Source organism: Lutra lutra, chromosome 12 (genome assembly GCF_902655055.1).
Source record: "Lutra lutra chromosome 12, mLutLut1.2, whole genome shotgun sequence".
NCBI classification, from domain to species: domain Eukaryota; kingdom Metazoa; phylum Chordata; class Mammalia; order Carnivora; family Mustelidae; genus Lutra; species Lutra lutra.
In genome coordinates, this window is record NC_062289.1 from 58,211,154 (window position 1) to 58,226,436 (window position 15,283).

The window sequence follows — 15,283 nt, forward strand, 5'->3', positions numbered from 1 at the left end:
CACCGTCCTTCCCCCACCTGATTTTAGGTGAATTTTATTGTATTAAAAAATAATACTCTGGATTCCTTTACTGCCAGGAAACAAAGATCATTTTTATTAATGTTGCTTCTAGGATGACAATGTCAGTCATCTCTTTGAAAATTCATTTTGGAAACTAAGTTTGTTCTTCAAGAACCCTTGAAAAGAAGCTTTAAAAATGGCAGGGGAAGATAATAATAATAGAGTAGATGTATTTGAGCATTTAACAATGAAACTTAATTTAACTTTCCCTCAAACTCCATTTCAAACTTGCTTTTGTGCATGAAAATATAGTGCATAGCTTTCCTTCTCCTATTTTTCAAATTTTCTCCTCTTCAACATAATCTCCTCTGAAGGATTCTATGTATTAGATCAGAGCTCCGGTCTTATTACCAAGGCCTCCGCGGCAGGTGCACCAGTGAGCAGAGGCCCGGTGCTCAGAGGGACGGCAGCTAGGCCTTCTGTAGAGCAGTGAGGCTGCCTGTGGATGGGGACAGCCGGAAATGGCTTTCAAGGCCAAACTCAACAACCACGCCCAACCCCCAAAACACAACAGAACACAGCTGTAGGGGCACCTGTGCGGTTCAGTTGGTTAAGTGTCTGCCTTCAACTCAGGTCATGATCTCACGGTCCTGGGATCAGGTCCCACATCCGGCTCCCTGCTCAGCAGAGAGCCTGCTTCTCCCCTTCCTTCTGCTGCTCCCCCTGCTTGTGCACACTCTCTCTCTTTGTCAAATAAATTAATAAAATCTAAAAATAAAAAACAAAAAAACATAGCTGTAGTATTTTGATTTGACCTTAATTATTACCATGGAAATCAGTCGAAATACTAAACTCTAAGAAACGATGGATCTCATAACCTGAGGACTGATCACACAAGGCAGAAAGCATAGTTGCAAATTTGCAGGACAGGGATTTAGAGAGAGGTGGAATGGAACAGAGACCAGGACTGCATGTTTGTGGCCTTCTTTCTCCACCAGCCCCCAGAGAGCAGAGGCAGTTTAGCTCTTGATCCTCACCCCAGACCTCACAGGTGGTCATGGGGGTCAAGACAAGGAGCCCTGCTGGGCGTGCCCTCTAAGGCCTTTTTAAGGGAACTTGTGGGGCACGACCTGGGGAGGTAACGGACCTAGGGCACAGCCCATTCCCTTCAGCCTGCTGTACTATGGACACAGGGACCTTACAAGTTCTCGGAAGCTGTTGCAAGCAGTCATTAGTGAGTCTGAGGTTAAAGCTTATTGGAACTTCAGTGCAGTTCTGTTAGCACCAATGGTGGGACAGAATGGGGACTATATAAGGAATCTAAAGACATTAGCTTTTTTGTTTGCTGTCATGCCTTTATTTTTAATTTGGGGAGAGAGCTGGTGGCCCTAGGCAGGACAGCAGTCTTCGGGTGTTACTGGTGGGAATGTTTGGGCCCTAGGTCCAGCCTGGATATTCTCAATGAAGAGAAGCTGTAAGAGGTTGGCATAAACATCGTCACCCCTTCCCTGCATTCCACTACACTTGGTACAAACCCAGATCAGCTCCCTGTCACAGCATTTCTTTGAGTGACCTATATCTAATACCCTTAGGCTGGTCTTCTCAAGGACAGGGACAGTCTGTGCCTAATTCCTCCTCCTCTTCCTCCCCGGTGCCTGGCACAGTGCTTGACACATGATGAATATTGTAAAAAGGAAGGATGGAAGACACATGAATAAAATAATTATCTTCTCACATATTGATGTAGAGACTTGCCTGATCTTGTACCAGGAGTTATAAAAATTAGATCTTGAAGGGACCTTACTGGTCAGTCAATGATTTAGTGGCAAAGCTGGACCCAGTTGCCTGTGGTACGGTGACTCCCAGTTCAGTGTTCTCTCGATGGCACCCATCTTTGGTTCATCCGCCTGTTTGTTGTTGTTGTTGTTTTTCTTTGTTTTCTTCCTTTGTAATTTTTTCAATTTGAATTCAATTAGCCAACATACAGTACATCATTACTTTCTGATGTAGTGTTCATTGATTCATTCATTGCGTATAACACCCAGTGCTCATCACATCATGTACCCTTCTTAATGCCCATCACCTGGTTACCCCAACCCCCTACCCACCTCCCTTTCCACAACCTGTTTGTTTCCTGGAGGCAGGGAGCTTCTCATGGTTTGTCTCTCTCTCTCTCTGATTTCTTCCCATTCAGTTTTCCTTCCCTTTCCCTCATATAAGTGAAACCATATGAGAATTATCTTTCTCTGCCTTTTTGGATGGTGGTATTTTTTTTCTAGCTCACCTAGCCTACAGTATTATTATTATTACATTATTATTCCTTTTAGGGACCAAAAGATTCTGAATTGAATATAATACAAACATGCAATAATGAAAACATTTAGTGTGGCTTTGGTGGTATTTGGTTTTCATTTTTATTCAAATCACTAGTGCTATTTAAGAAAACATAATTTAATAATAGTAGCTGACCTTGAATTAAAATTTTTGCAATCATATGTTATGAAATTGTGATGATTAAATTATGATTTAGCTTAAATGAAATAAAATCTGCAATGGAAAATATCTTCATTTGTTAAAACGGGGAGAAATCATTCTTAAAGAGGTTCCATCTAAGACTAATTTACTTGAAATTTGGTGCCTGTTGTGAAGATTAATAACAGGTGGCCTTTTACAGAGCTTCTCAGCCAGAGTCTAAGGTTTTAGTTGTTCCTTTATTATCACAAACTTCCATAACTAAAGGATTTTTTTTCTTCCTGCCCTTTGTTCATAATATGGAACTGTAATTGACTTCATATTTCTCACCCAACCTTACAGCTGTAATTAATATTTTATTTTACCAGATATTATCACTAACTAGCGGAGCAGCAGGGTATCAGACCACACACTCAGGCATGCTTACACGTGCACACGTATATGCGTGCATACACACGTGAGCACGCACACACATACAGAACACCAGTAACTTACGGATGCTAGGCAAGCTCCTTGGGATAAGTTACAGCTGAGAGAACATAAAATATATTTGTGGTGTCCCACAAATATTCCAAAGCAATTTGTGGCCAATCTTATCTGGAACAGAGCAGGTCAAAGAGAAATTAAAGTTGCTAACATAAAATATTCAACCCCCCAGATCTATTTATGCTGCACGGTGTGTTATCTACCCAGTGCCCACTCCCTGTGCAAAATTAGTTATCAGTCGTCATTTAGTGACTTAATGAGCAGGACTGTGTCAGGTCGACAACTCTTGGCGCTAGTGTTACATGAAGGACTTGGAAGAATCCTAGTCATGATGATAAACATATTGAACATACTGAACTGACCTTTTATCCCCCTAATTTTTAACTGGTGAGAATATTTTTAAAGCTTAGTTTAGTTGTACGAGGTTGTTTGAATTATTTAAGGTGTCGTTCCAATAAATGCTGGCAGGTTTAGGAAAAGGGAAGGACCAAATCAAGAACAGGAAGAAAATAAATTCTGTATTGTTGCATGACAATAAACTTTAACTACACATTTATTTTATGTGCTTTGCATCTAATTTATACTTTCATTTTCTATTGCCCTCCCCCTACCCAAAAATCGGCTTCATGAAGACAGAAATACCAGTCTTTTTTTTTTCATACATACAGAATGGATGGTTTTACCAAAAATTGCAAATCAAGCAAAAAGGCACTCTTAGGTGCCGTGAAATGAACAATATTCTAAGTCTTTGAAACGATCAGAAGTGTGGACTTTAAAGGATTAGCAAAAGCAACAATGAAATGGATCGTTAACTTCTCTCCCTCTCTCGCCTCCTCCTCACCCCCTGTTCTGCTATCCGGTTGGTTAAACTTCCAATATTTTATGCTGATAAGAAATAGAATATGTGGATAAGAAAAATGGACTTACAACTAAGGATTTAATCTTGAAATGAATTAAGACCAAAATTTTAAAGTCAGTTTCAACTCTGCAGCAGGCTTCCCCTCAATATCTTCAAAGTTAGAAAAAGACCAAAAACATCTCATCACATTTGAACTTTCAGGTTTCACAGAGTACATGAAAGATGTTCCAATGTTCTTTTCTAGGTTATACTTCATGTGCTAGTCTATATAAATGCAGATTTCTTATTCTCCCTGTAAAAGCCTTGGAGTTTTGTTGTAGGAAAGCCTCGCATAAATTAAACTTTAAATTAAATTTCATTCCATAAGAAAGCTATGATCTAGTGATGTCACGTTTTTGGCAGATTCATCTTCACTATGGATTGTGCCTTCCTACTGCAAATGCCGTGGGAAGATTTTATGTTACTTTAAATTCCGGAATAGTGGTGGAATCAGGAAAGGGACGGTGTAACTTTATTTAATAAACAAAGGGAGCATGAGTAATACATTAAAAGGATAATAGAATTTTAATTCAGCTCACTAAGCTAGAAACTTCTGCTTGGTTTTTCCATCCTCGAGAACTTGCTCTTTTTAATCAATTTTTTGGAAAAACCATTCAGGGAGAAAGATTTTCAAAGCTACTCTTTGAGATTGCAATTGCGGTTGGACAGATTTTATGAAATTCACTAGTGAAATGATGTTATTTGCACCAATGAAAAACGTATCAGTCAGAGAGTTCTGTTGAGGTGCCATTGACCTACGTGCCAATAATGCGTTAATTTCCATCAGGAAGACAGCGATGTGTGGCAATTGGGCAGTAGATAGGATTTAGCTATTTTTCATTAGCACTTGGACGTTGATAAAGGGGAATGGAAAAGAGCTGCTTGACCTTTCAGTGCTTAAATTATTAAAGAGCAAATAGATTTGAGGTCTGGATGCTTGCAAATCTAATTTCTCTTGTGGAGCAAGGATGAAAAGACATTTTGGGTCTGAAATTGCTCTAGTCAACTTAGTTCTTCCTTTAATATATCTGAAGATGAGTAGATGGTAGCCATTTAAAAAGTAATATATCTGGAGTAGAGCGGAGTGTATAACATACCAACTGGCTAAAATGGGGGCATATTAAGTGATCATTTAATTCTCAGGTTTTTGTCTAATCCTTACAAAACTCCTGCTTGGAAAAATTAATTTCTTTCACCCATATTCACATAGATGGTATTTAAATCACAAAGCAAAGCATTCTTTCATTAGGGAATGTCAAATATTGTAATGTTCAAGTTAAAGTAGGGCAGTGCCTGGTATGTAGTAGGTGTTTGAAAACATTTCTTGAGTTAATAAACGAGTAAATATACACGCAACATAGCACATATAGTAACAAAGTTGGGGAAAAGATGAATGGGAAGTAAGAAATGAAGGTGTGAGAAGGGGGTAGAAAGACAGAGAGGCAGCTTTTAAAACTCTCAGAGCTTGTTATTTAATCATGTGTTATCTTTCATAAACTTAAAATCTAACCAGCATCCTCTCATGAATCATGAAACCTGTTTCTTGATAATTCCTTCTTCTCTTTGCTCTTGGGTATTCAAGAAATTAATACAAAATTAACTTAGTAATAGAATTTAGTAAAACAGGGCATGTTTGTGATTACCAGTGTATTTCTGCCTTACCACTACATAGAATGTATATAAAATAGAAATTACTTGTGGATTATATTATGCTTTAAAAAAATGTGCCTCGTGGCCCACTTCATTCTAAGTGTACTGGGATAGAGATGACTAAATCATAGATCTCTTCCTCCAGGAACTTGTGAGGTTTTTTAAAATATTGGTAAGTAGCAGAAATGATTAGTAGTGTCTACAAGAAATATATTTTTGTGAGTATGGAGCAAAGCAAGAGTACATCAGAATGGGGGAACAGGTCATAAGCCCCTGAGAGAAGGTTCATGAGAGGGTCTCAATCTTTTTATGACATAGAGTCATCTTCTGAGAGTGGTAAAGGATTTCTTTGTATTGGGGAGAACAGCATTTCAGTAACAAACTTGGGTCCAAGCCAGGGTGAAGGAATAGAGGATGAGGTGTTTGTGATAGGAGAATTCAAGATGGTGGCACTTGGACAGTCTGGAAGTGGTTGTGCTAGTCTTTCACGTAGAGGAGTTGGAAATGAAAAGTGAGTGATTACTGTCCTCGGTACCATTGGTCACAGAGTTGCTGGTTGGAATCAAGAGCTGGAGAGGACACCAACTGGATGCTGGCCTCCCTGCAGATCCAGGAGTGTCCTCCCTGGAAATTATTAATGACTCAGAGGGAGATAGGAGAATGAATTGAGGTCAAAGGTGACATTACCATCTATAGCTCTGTTGATGTGATAAAATGAGAATCTTTACACAATACTCAAAATCAGTTAATTCTGGGAAGTAGGCGGGGACCAGTTTGTGTGTTGGTTGTGTCTCCGTAAGCAGAGGAAGATGCACATGAGTCAGATGGTTCACACCAGCCCCTTAACCAGGGCTTTTACTGGTGACACTAGGACTGCCTTCTCTGATGGTCATGAGACCATATCTGCTACTTCATCACCTGTGAGCCCCAGATGGAATGGGCATTTCACCTCTGAATCCCAGTATTCACATCAATAAAATAGGAAAATAAGGGTGACCTGTGCAAGTCTCCCAGCCTAGCACTTCCTATATGAAATAATTTCTGCAAATTTTTTTCTGCACATGTATCTTCACATTTCCACTTTGTGTAGTAAATGAATTTTCCAGAGTTGTTTTTAAAGTGAGATTTTGAGGGGCCCTGGGTGGCTCAGTTAAGCATCTGACTCTTGGTTTCAGCTCAGGTCATGATCTCAGGGTTGTGAGATAAAGCCTTATGTCTGGCTGTATGCTCACCTAGGAGTGTGCTAGAAGATTCTGCCCCTCTCCCCCTCCCCCCACTCATGCTTGCTCTCTCTCTCAAATAAATAAATATTTAGAAAAAGTGAAATTTTGAAAATCATGTCATATAGCAAATAACTTAGAAAAACTGACTGATAAGAAGGAAGCCAGTATTAAACATTATCTTAATGGAGAATCCCTTTGCAAAGCAATTAATTATTGCTTTGATTTATCCATTTTTTAAAGAATAGTTTTTGTATGCTGAACAAAATTCTGAATAAAAACATAAAATGCACCTTAGAGATCCATCTAATTCTCATATTTCATTGGAAAAAAAAAATAAAACCCAAAGGAATTAATTTAAAACCCCAGTTGTGGGACATCTGGATGACTCAGTCAATTAAGCATCTAACTCTTAGTTTTGGCTCAGGTCATGATCTTGTGGTCAGGTACTGAGCCCTGCGTTGGGCTCTCTGCTCAGCGGGAAGTCTGCTTGAGATTCTCTCTCTCTGTCTTTCAAATAAATAAATAAATAAAATCTAAAACACCAGTTATTAACAGAATTAGGATTAGAGCATAGATCAATGCACATGCCACTCAGCCCCCAACCCCACAAAAGGCATTTCAAGAGAACAGTCACTTTCTCTCAGTGCTGTTTGTACTTAGTGGCGTACTAGCTTAAACTTCTTCATGAATCAGCTGTTGTCTGTGTCGTGCTTTTTTTTTTTTTTTAGGATTTTTATTTATTTGGGAGAAAGTGAGACAGAGAAAGAGAGTATGAGCAGTGGGAGGGGCAGAGGGAGAAGCAGGCTCCCAGCTAAGCAAGGAACCCAATGCAGGACTTGATCCCAGGACCCTGGGATCATTCCCTAAGCTGAAGGCAGTGGCCACTTAACCGATTGAGCCATCCAGGTGCACCACGTTGTCTTATTTTTTACTTTGACTTTGACCCCTCACGCTTGCTATTCTGTGACCTGACATTCTATTTAATATTTGCTGCATATCCAACTAATCCAAAACTCAGCAGTTGAAAATAATATTTCTATTTTGCCACAATTTTGTGGACCAGCAAAGACTTGTCTGCATAGTTCCTGCTTGGGATGTTGATGCTGCCATCATCTGACACTCAGCCACATGGCCTTCCGTGATGGCCCATACACATGGCTATCAGTGATGCCAGTTGTTGGCTGGGAGTTCTTTGGGACTGCAGAGCAGAATGCCTGCATGTGATCTCTCCAGTGTGGCAGGTTCAGGGTGATTGGACCATATACGTGGTGGCTGGGTTTTTCTTCCAGAAAGCTGGCTTCCCTGGGAAACCAGGCTGAAGATGCATAGCCTCCTCTGACAAAAGCCTTGAGAGTTACCCATTGTCCCACTGTTACGTTCTGTTGGTTGTACATGGTCATTAAGGTTGGCCAACCCCGTTCTTGATGGGATAAGTGTCAGAATTTGCAGACATATTTTAAAATCAACACATCTAACCATATATGTAGGAAGTCAAGGAAAAGGGAGGTAGAAATTAAAGTCCACTTTACTTCCATATGTATTCTTTGTCTTCCGTAGAGGATGATTCTTCCTGAACATATCTAGTCGTGTCAGATCCATCATGCAGTGAGAATTCTACCAGATTCAATAGAGTATCTTACATAACCAATAGAAAGTCTCTGATATTAGAAGGTTAGGGAGAATTTCTGGTTTTTATTTAAAAGTTTATATCACACTCAGAATTTGCTTTATCATTGTACTGTAATCCTACTGTGCTACCTGTCTCCTGAGCTGTCATTCTGATGTTCTACAACAGTTGATGTTTATTTGGACAGAATTACAAACTGAGCCTCAGCTGCTGCATTGCATTCCTGTAATGGAATGCGTTAAGTAGCTTGTACTCCCGGAAATAGGTGATTTCACTGAGTGTACCTTTGGAGTTCCCAAGGGCAAAATCCAAAGAGGGACCTCTCCAGGTCCTTCCCAGGCAAGTGGGGGTGTTAGGCACCTCTCTCCTCCTCTTCTTGGGCCTTATTGAGGACCCGTATGAGCAACTCTAGGATTGCAGCCTTGTTCCAGGGAGTCCCAGTGCTTTTCTGATACAGTGAGAACAAGCTGCATTTCCTGGCCAGAATCAGTCTATTCTAATTCAGTTCTTGAAAGTTGCTGTCAAATGTTAGTTTTGTTTAATATCAGGAAGTTTTTTTTTTTTTCCTACTAAAACTGCACAAATGTTCATCATTCTGATAAAATACAAATCTTAGGGGCACCTGGGTGGCTCAGTGGGTTAAGCCTCTGCCTTCGGCCTCAGGTCATGATCTCAGGGTCCTGGGATCAAGCCCTGCATCGGGCTCTCTGCTCAGCTGGGAGTCTGCTTCTCCCTCCCCATCTGCCTACCTCTCTGCCTGCTTGTTATCTCTCTGTCAAATAAATAAATAAAATCTTAAAAAAAAATACATATCTTAATAGACACATCCATCCTTCAAGGTTTATCCCATTCTCCTATGGCTCCTTTGAAATTCAGACATTGAAAGGGGGCAGGGAGGAAGGAGGGATAGGTGCTGGGACACCTGTCCTTGCAGGCCTCTTTGGAACATGCTTACCCCCATCTTATCTTTATATATAATTCAAGTAACCCAGTTCATGATCTTCTCTTAGAAACTGCTTGTAACTCCAAGGCCAGTCTCTTTTCTCTGCTCTCCTTATGTCATCTCTCTCCATTGATCTGATATGGTGAGGGACAAAATGTAAGAAAATATGGGAAGTTAAACCTTACTCAAACATGAATCTTTACATATTGTGTTTGTGACTTGTTAAAACTTCACATGCACTCATACAGACATCATTGAAGAAAATAATACATTGCCTTTTTTAAAAAAATAAAATTATAGTTAATATAACCTCACTTATTAGGTAAATTGAGTTCATTTTCTATAAATTCATCTTCAGTTCCATGTGAGAAAAGCATTATTTTAGTGCCCTGCTCACTTAAATAGCAGAGATTGTTATGTGATTTTTTTTTTTAATTTTTGTGGACTTTGTTTCTATCAATACATTACATTACTGGGTGAGAGTGAGAGAATTCTATGGGAGACTATTAAGCCCCTTCCCTCTCTTGCACTGAGCAAGTGTTAAGTGAGTATTCATTATGTACTAAGCACTTATTATTGACTATATCCAGTGTATTCTTTATTTTGGATATCCCGTGGGCCCCACGCAATTAAAGGCAAAGGGCATCAGCTCAATTATCATTAAATATCACTGATAATACTTTTTTTTCCCCTAGTGTCTATCAAGTGGTTGTTGAGGAAGAACGTCCTCGAAGAACTAAAAAGACAACAGAAATCTTGAAGTGCTACCCTGTGCCAATTCACTTCCAGAATGCATCCATACTGAACTCCCAGTACTACTTTGCTGCAGAATTCCCAGCGAACAGTCTCCAAGCTGCTCAGCCTTTTACTATTGGTGATAATAAGACATACAACGGATACTGGAACACTCCCCTTCTCCCCCATAAAAGCTACAGAATTTATTTCCAAGCTGCTAGTAGAGCCAACGGGGTAAGTTTTATAGATGGCTATTTCCCTAGGCTATATAGAGTTATTAATGTGAACATGGATTAAAGAAGAGAGTAGTCAGAAATAAAGGCATGCTTTTGTGTGTTTTTACTTAGAGCAAATGTGGGTTTTCTTTCTCTTTCTAAACTTATTTTCACCTAGAGAAATTTATGGAAAAAAATGAATGTATTTGTATTTGTTTTTTTGGTAGGAAGACTATGTTGTCAACATGATGGTTTTTATTTTCAGTTTTTACTTGTTACCAAAAGTTGGCTAGCAATTCTGCTTAGCTTACTATTTTACAGGAAAACAGTATAGTTACAACACATACATTCAGCTCATTTAAAATTTTGTGAGATACACAACATCTGTCTTTTCAGCATATTCTGTCCCATTTCTTTGGTTTCACAAGAGTTTATGCTTCCTGTAGCTGTGACTAAATTAGGTATCCTTTTTTCTTGCTAAGAGAAACCAGCTTTAGAAAGATAAGATGAAAACAAAATAAAAACTCTGGAGTCATTTCTGAATTTTTTCCCTTTCCTGTTCAGGCCAACCAGAACTATGGTAAGATATTAAAGTCTCCTTAGAAAGAAGTGTGAGTTTTCCAGCATGGGTCTAAGTATCAGCATAGACTTGACTTTTGCCAGTGAAAAGGGGAGAAACCTAGGACCTTGAGTTCGCCTCCAGTAGCATCTGCCCAGAGAGTAAGCAAGGATCTGGAGAAGCTGGGATCGCTAGGTGGGACATCTTGGGGGTAGCTCCCCATTCAACATCCACCCCAGAAATGCCCACGGCCTTCAGCTATGGAACTGCAAAATAATCTGAGTGGGGTTCCAGAAGTAATCATTGTGTGATTAACACCACACTTGGGGAAAAAGATATCTTCTTTATCGGCATTTGAATAGAATGACAGATAGTCCTATTTGTTTTAAATAAAACACCAATAGTGATTTTTTTCCTCCCTCTTTATTTGACACAGGAAACCAAAATAGACTGTGTCCGAGTGGCCACAAAAGGTAGGTTGAAACTGTGGGATGCTCTCCCAGTTTATGTCCTTTAAAAATTTAGATGGTATTTCAAAACTTCTGGGATGTTAACCCCACTTAAAGAAGTATATGTATGTGTGGGTAGGGGTGTTAGAGTATAAGCAGTTAACACGGACTCACTATTTCATGTAGATTCTTTCTAAATTAAGGAATCATATGATTGTGTTCCAAGCAGTTTTCAGTGGTTAGCTTTCTCAAAATTCTTTTAAAATAAAAGTAATGTTTATGTGATCTAAGTACAGGTTTTTTAAACCAGAGGAGTACTGTGACTGATGAATCTTCACTTGCAAAGTAGTAGAATATTGTCCGCTATTTTTAAGCAAAGACCTAGTGATAACAGCTCTCCCAAGTGGAGGGCATGGGCTTTTTTCACTGAAGGTTTTTCACTGACAACAGGTCTCTTGAACCCAGGAACTAGGTGATGTTAGTGGAACTTCTGTTTCCCAGGCCCAGTTAAAATTCTGAGAAAATGTGATCAAGGACCAAATGTAGAAGTGGCTGGGGTGAACCACCATGGGCTTACTACAGACAGCCTCCTGAAAAAAAGAGTAAAGTTGTGTGTGGGCACGAGCTGTGATGTCATCTTCTCAACCTTGCAGTGTGGTTTTAGCCAGCATTTGGGAAGCACTTAAGAAAATGCTTTGAAAAATATAAAGTCCTGCATTAAAATGAGGCATTATAAATTAACACTTGTGGTTGAAAACGCCCTTTCAGACCATCCCAATGACCCTGAGCACGATGAATTCTGTGTGATTTAGAAATTCAGAAATGACTGCTTAAAGGCACTGTTGAGTCTGTAGTATTAGATGTTATTGGGCTGTAGGCAGTCACTTGACTTCTGTTGGATGAAACTATCTTGTTTTTTGTTGTTTCCCTCTCAGGGAGTGTAGTTTGCTATGTCATAACATCCATCTGCATTTTCAAGTTTCTCATTGAATTCTTATTTCTTGAAGATATATGACCTTTTAATCAGTTAGCTTGACAAATATTTCTTAGTTTCATTATAATGGGCCAAGCACTGTGTCAGGTACTCACTTACTTGTATTTTATTGGTCCTCATGGGCTCATAGTTCTGTTTCCAACAATCTATGCATATTGATTTTGAAACCCTCAGTTTTTTATATCATACTGTACCTGGCTAAGTGCCTTTATTTTTAGGAATAAATTAATAATGAATGAAATTACAGATATCAGTTGTGTTTTATAAACTGTAATATGTGCTTAGCTATTAGTTATTACAGTTTTATGAAGCCCTCAACTGAGGTATCGATGTCCTGAGACCTCAAGACCACTGCCCATGCTCTAACTGCTGGATTGAATTCTTCCCCTTGGGGTCTGAAAGAGTAAATCCAGTTCCAGTGCCTAATTTATAATGCCTTACATTTAACATCATAGCTGAAAGATTTGAAAGCACTGTCATACATGTGTTATCTATTTCTTCAACATTACTGTGAGAAAAGAGGCAGGTATTGCTATTTTTATATTTTAAATGAAGAAATGCATATTTTTAGAGACGACTTGACTGACCAAGGTCTCTCAATTGATCTGTGGGTCAAGGCTTAGTTCCAAACTTTTGGACTCCGACTCGCAGTGTTTCACTATGTTTCATGGCTCTTCATCCAGCAGAACCTCTAATAAATCTGATTATAGTACTGCATTGTAGTAGTGTCTTCTCTCCCCTTTATTAAAATCAAGACCCTCACCAGTTTCCTTTGAAAACAGTGAAGTATCTACCATCGTGTTCAGCTAAAAGCTAAACAATTATATAAGTAACACCCTTGTAGATACAGAAATCTGATGTTGGCCATTTTCACAATAGATTGACTTATGGTGAATTGGATCATTTTCTTCCATTGGCTAGATTTAATCAATATTCTCTTTTGTTTTTCAATTCACCCAAGGATGATTAGACAATCAGTTGACCTGATTGACTAAATATTCCCCACTCATATTTTCTGAGTCATTTGCAAACATTGATCTAGCAACAAACTCTCTCTACATCAACTCTTTTAGGGAAAGAGGGGAACGGATGTTAATAGTCATTATGTAACAATGTCATGTCTATTCACGAAAGTGTAAGGCAGGAGGACACCTCGGGAGAATATCTCCTTGTTAGGGAACTGCACTTTCCTGTACTATTTTATTTTATTATATTCTACAGCAGAGATTCAGTGAACTTCCTTTACAGCACAGTCTAATGTCTACACTCCACCCCCCCACCCCCTCCCCCACCACAGTCAGATCATTTTTCTTTATTCATGTTAAAGATTCCTTCAGCAGTGCAGGAAACCATTCCGTCTTGACTACTTAGTCAAAACAGAGAAATAGACAGTTCTGATAACTCTACTTGTCCCTTGCAGTAAAGATGCTGGAAATTTAAAAGAGTTGAAAATTTCTGTGTTTTGCCACATATGGCCAACAGTGTGGTGGATTAATTGAATTTCCAGGCACTAAACCACTTTCCTAAGCAGCATTTTGAATTTACAAAGATGTCGATGTTCTCATGAGAGAACTGTTGACAAGTATCTTTATAGAGAAAGTATGGAGGTGGATTTGTTTTCACAGGAAGCTAGTTTGTAATTTTAGGTATGGGTATGTCTCTTGAAGATATATTTCATACTATTTATACATTTAATGTTGTGATTATTTTAATCACATTCCACAGGCATATTTTGACACTAATCATCTCAAATATAAAGCCTCATAAAAATTAGACACAGGAAAAACCCTAAGGTGTGTTCTTACCTATATCCATATGTATGGGGGATTGCCAATATTTTCCTGTACCCTTTGATTTAACATCCAGATTCCTCATAGGTGTATGTGACTCTATTTTTATTGTTGGCTATAGGCAAACTCATCATAGAACATTCTGTCTCAAGTTAAAAGATAAAGACACCATACAATAATAGAATATACCTGATGTTTGGATGTTACCCTCAATCTGTATGGTGGAGTTAGTTGACAAGCTTTTAGCTAGACTTAGATTCTCTTAGTTTTATTTTGATTTTTAATCACATTCACATTTTTATAGTGGGATTCTTTTCAAGACCACTTTGGTCCAACTGTACCTTAGCAGTTAGTGTATGTATTTTCTTTGACTTTTGCATATGTTATGACTGCCTTATGGTAGGGTTAAAACTCTTTATGTTAGTTCTGGAAGACTTTGTTGATTATCGATTCTAAACGGACAGGATACACTTAAAAATAAAAATCTGTCTTGTAGGTAAATTAGACTTCTCATATTAAATGAGGTATATCCATTCTAATTGATAAAATAATCAATTTAAACTGTATACTTTGCATCAATCTTCCATAAAGTAATATTTTCCCTAACATGATACCAGCTGTCTTTCTCTTTGACAGTATAGCCATTTGGGGGCTTTCTTGGTATATGTTTATTTTAAAATGTATGTGAGCACCTGCTAAATGTTAGGCGTAGTATAATCTGTGAGAGTTCCTAATATGTAAATATACCACCTTTAGGTTTTTAAGGATTTGGGCTTCATAAAAGTTTTGGGGTTTTTTGTTTGTCTCTTTGTTTTTAGTGTATGGGACTAGAGTCATATGTGTGTACTTATTTTCCTTTTTTTGCTATGACTTGGCTAACAACAGTGTAACTAGGACTTGAAAAAAAAAAAAAAAACTCATGAGAACACATGCTAAATTCTTTCCAAAAGCATTATAGGAGTCAGACTATAAGTCTCAAAGAAAAAGAAAACAAACCATTACTCTAGTGTCATATTTCAAGGTGAATTTTTTGTGCAAAAAATGCTTTACTGTATTTAAACTCAGTATTTTATTTAACTTATGTTTGTACTGCAATGTGCATATGCTTTGCTGGAAGACCTTCAGAAAACTTTGAAGGATTTCCATTGTCCTGATACAATTTCTACATAGATTCAGAAATTTGAATGTTTCTTTTTTTAATCACTAGGCTCTTTGAGAAGAAGTTTCTCTAGACTGTTTTCC

The 15,283-nt window shown here is 38.4% G+C and overlaps 1 protein-coding gene across 11 annotated transcripts in view; it reads left to right on the forward strand.

Annotated features, from left to right (window-relative positions):
• PTPRM (protein tyrosine phosphatase receptor type M) overlaps nucleotides 1–15,283 on the forward strand; it is an 801,682-nt gene that overhangs the window by 528,128 nt on the left and 258,271 nt on the right. For all 11 annotated transcript variants that reach the window (XM_047696721.1, XM_047696710.1, XM_047696714.1 and 8 more), the window contains 2 exons: nucleotides 9,995–10,268; nucleotides 11,245–11,281. In XM_047696721.1, coding sequence (XP_047552677.1) covers nucleotides 9,995–10,268; nucleotides 11,245–11,281 — 311 coding nt within the window. The remainder of the gene's footprint in view (nucleotides 1–9,994; nucleotides 10,269–11,244; nucleotides 11,282–15,283) is intronic.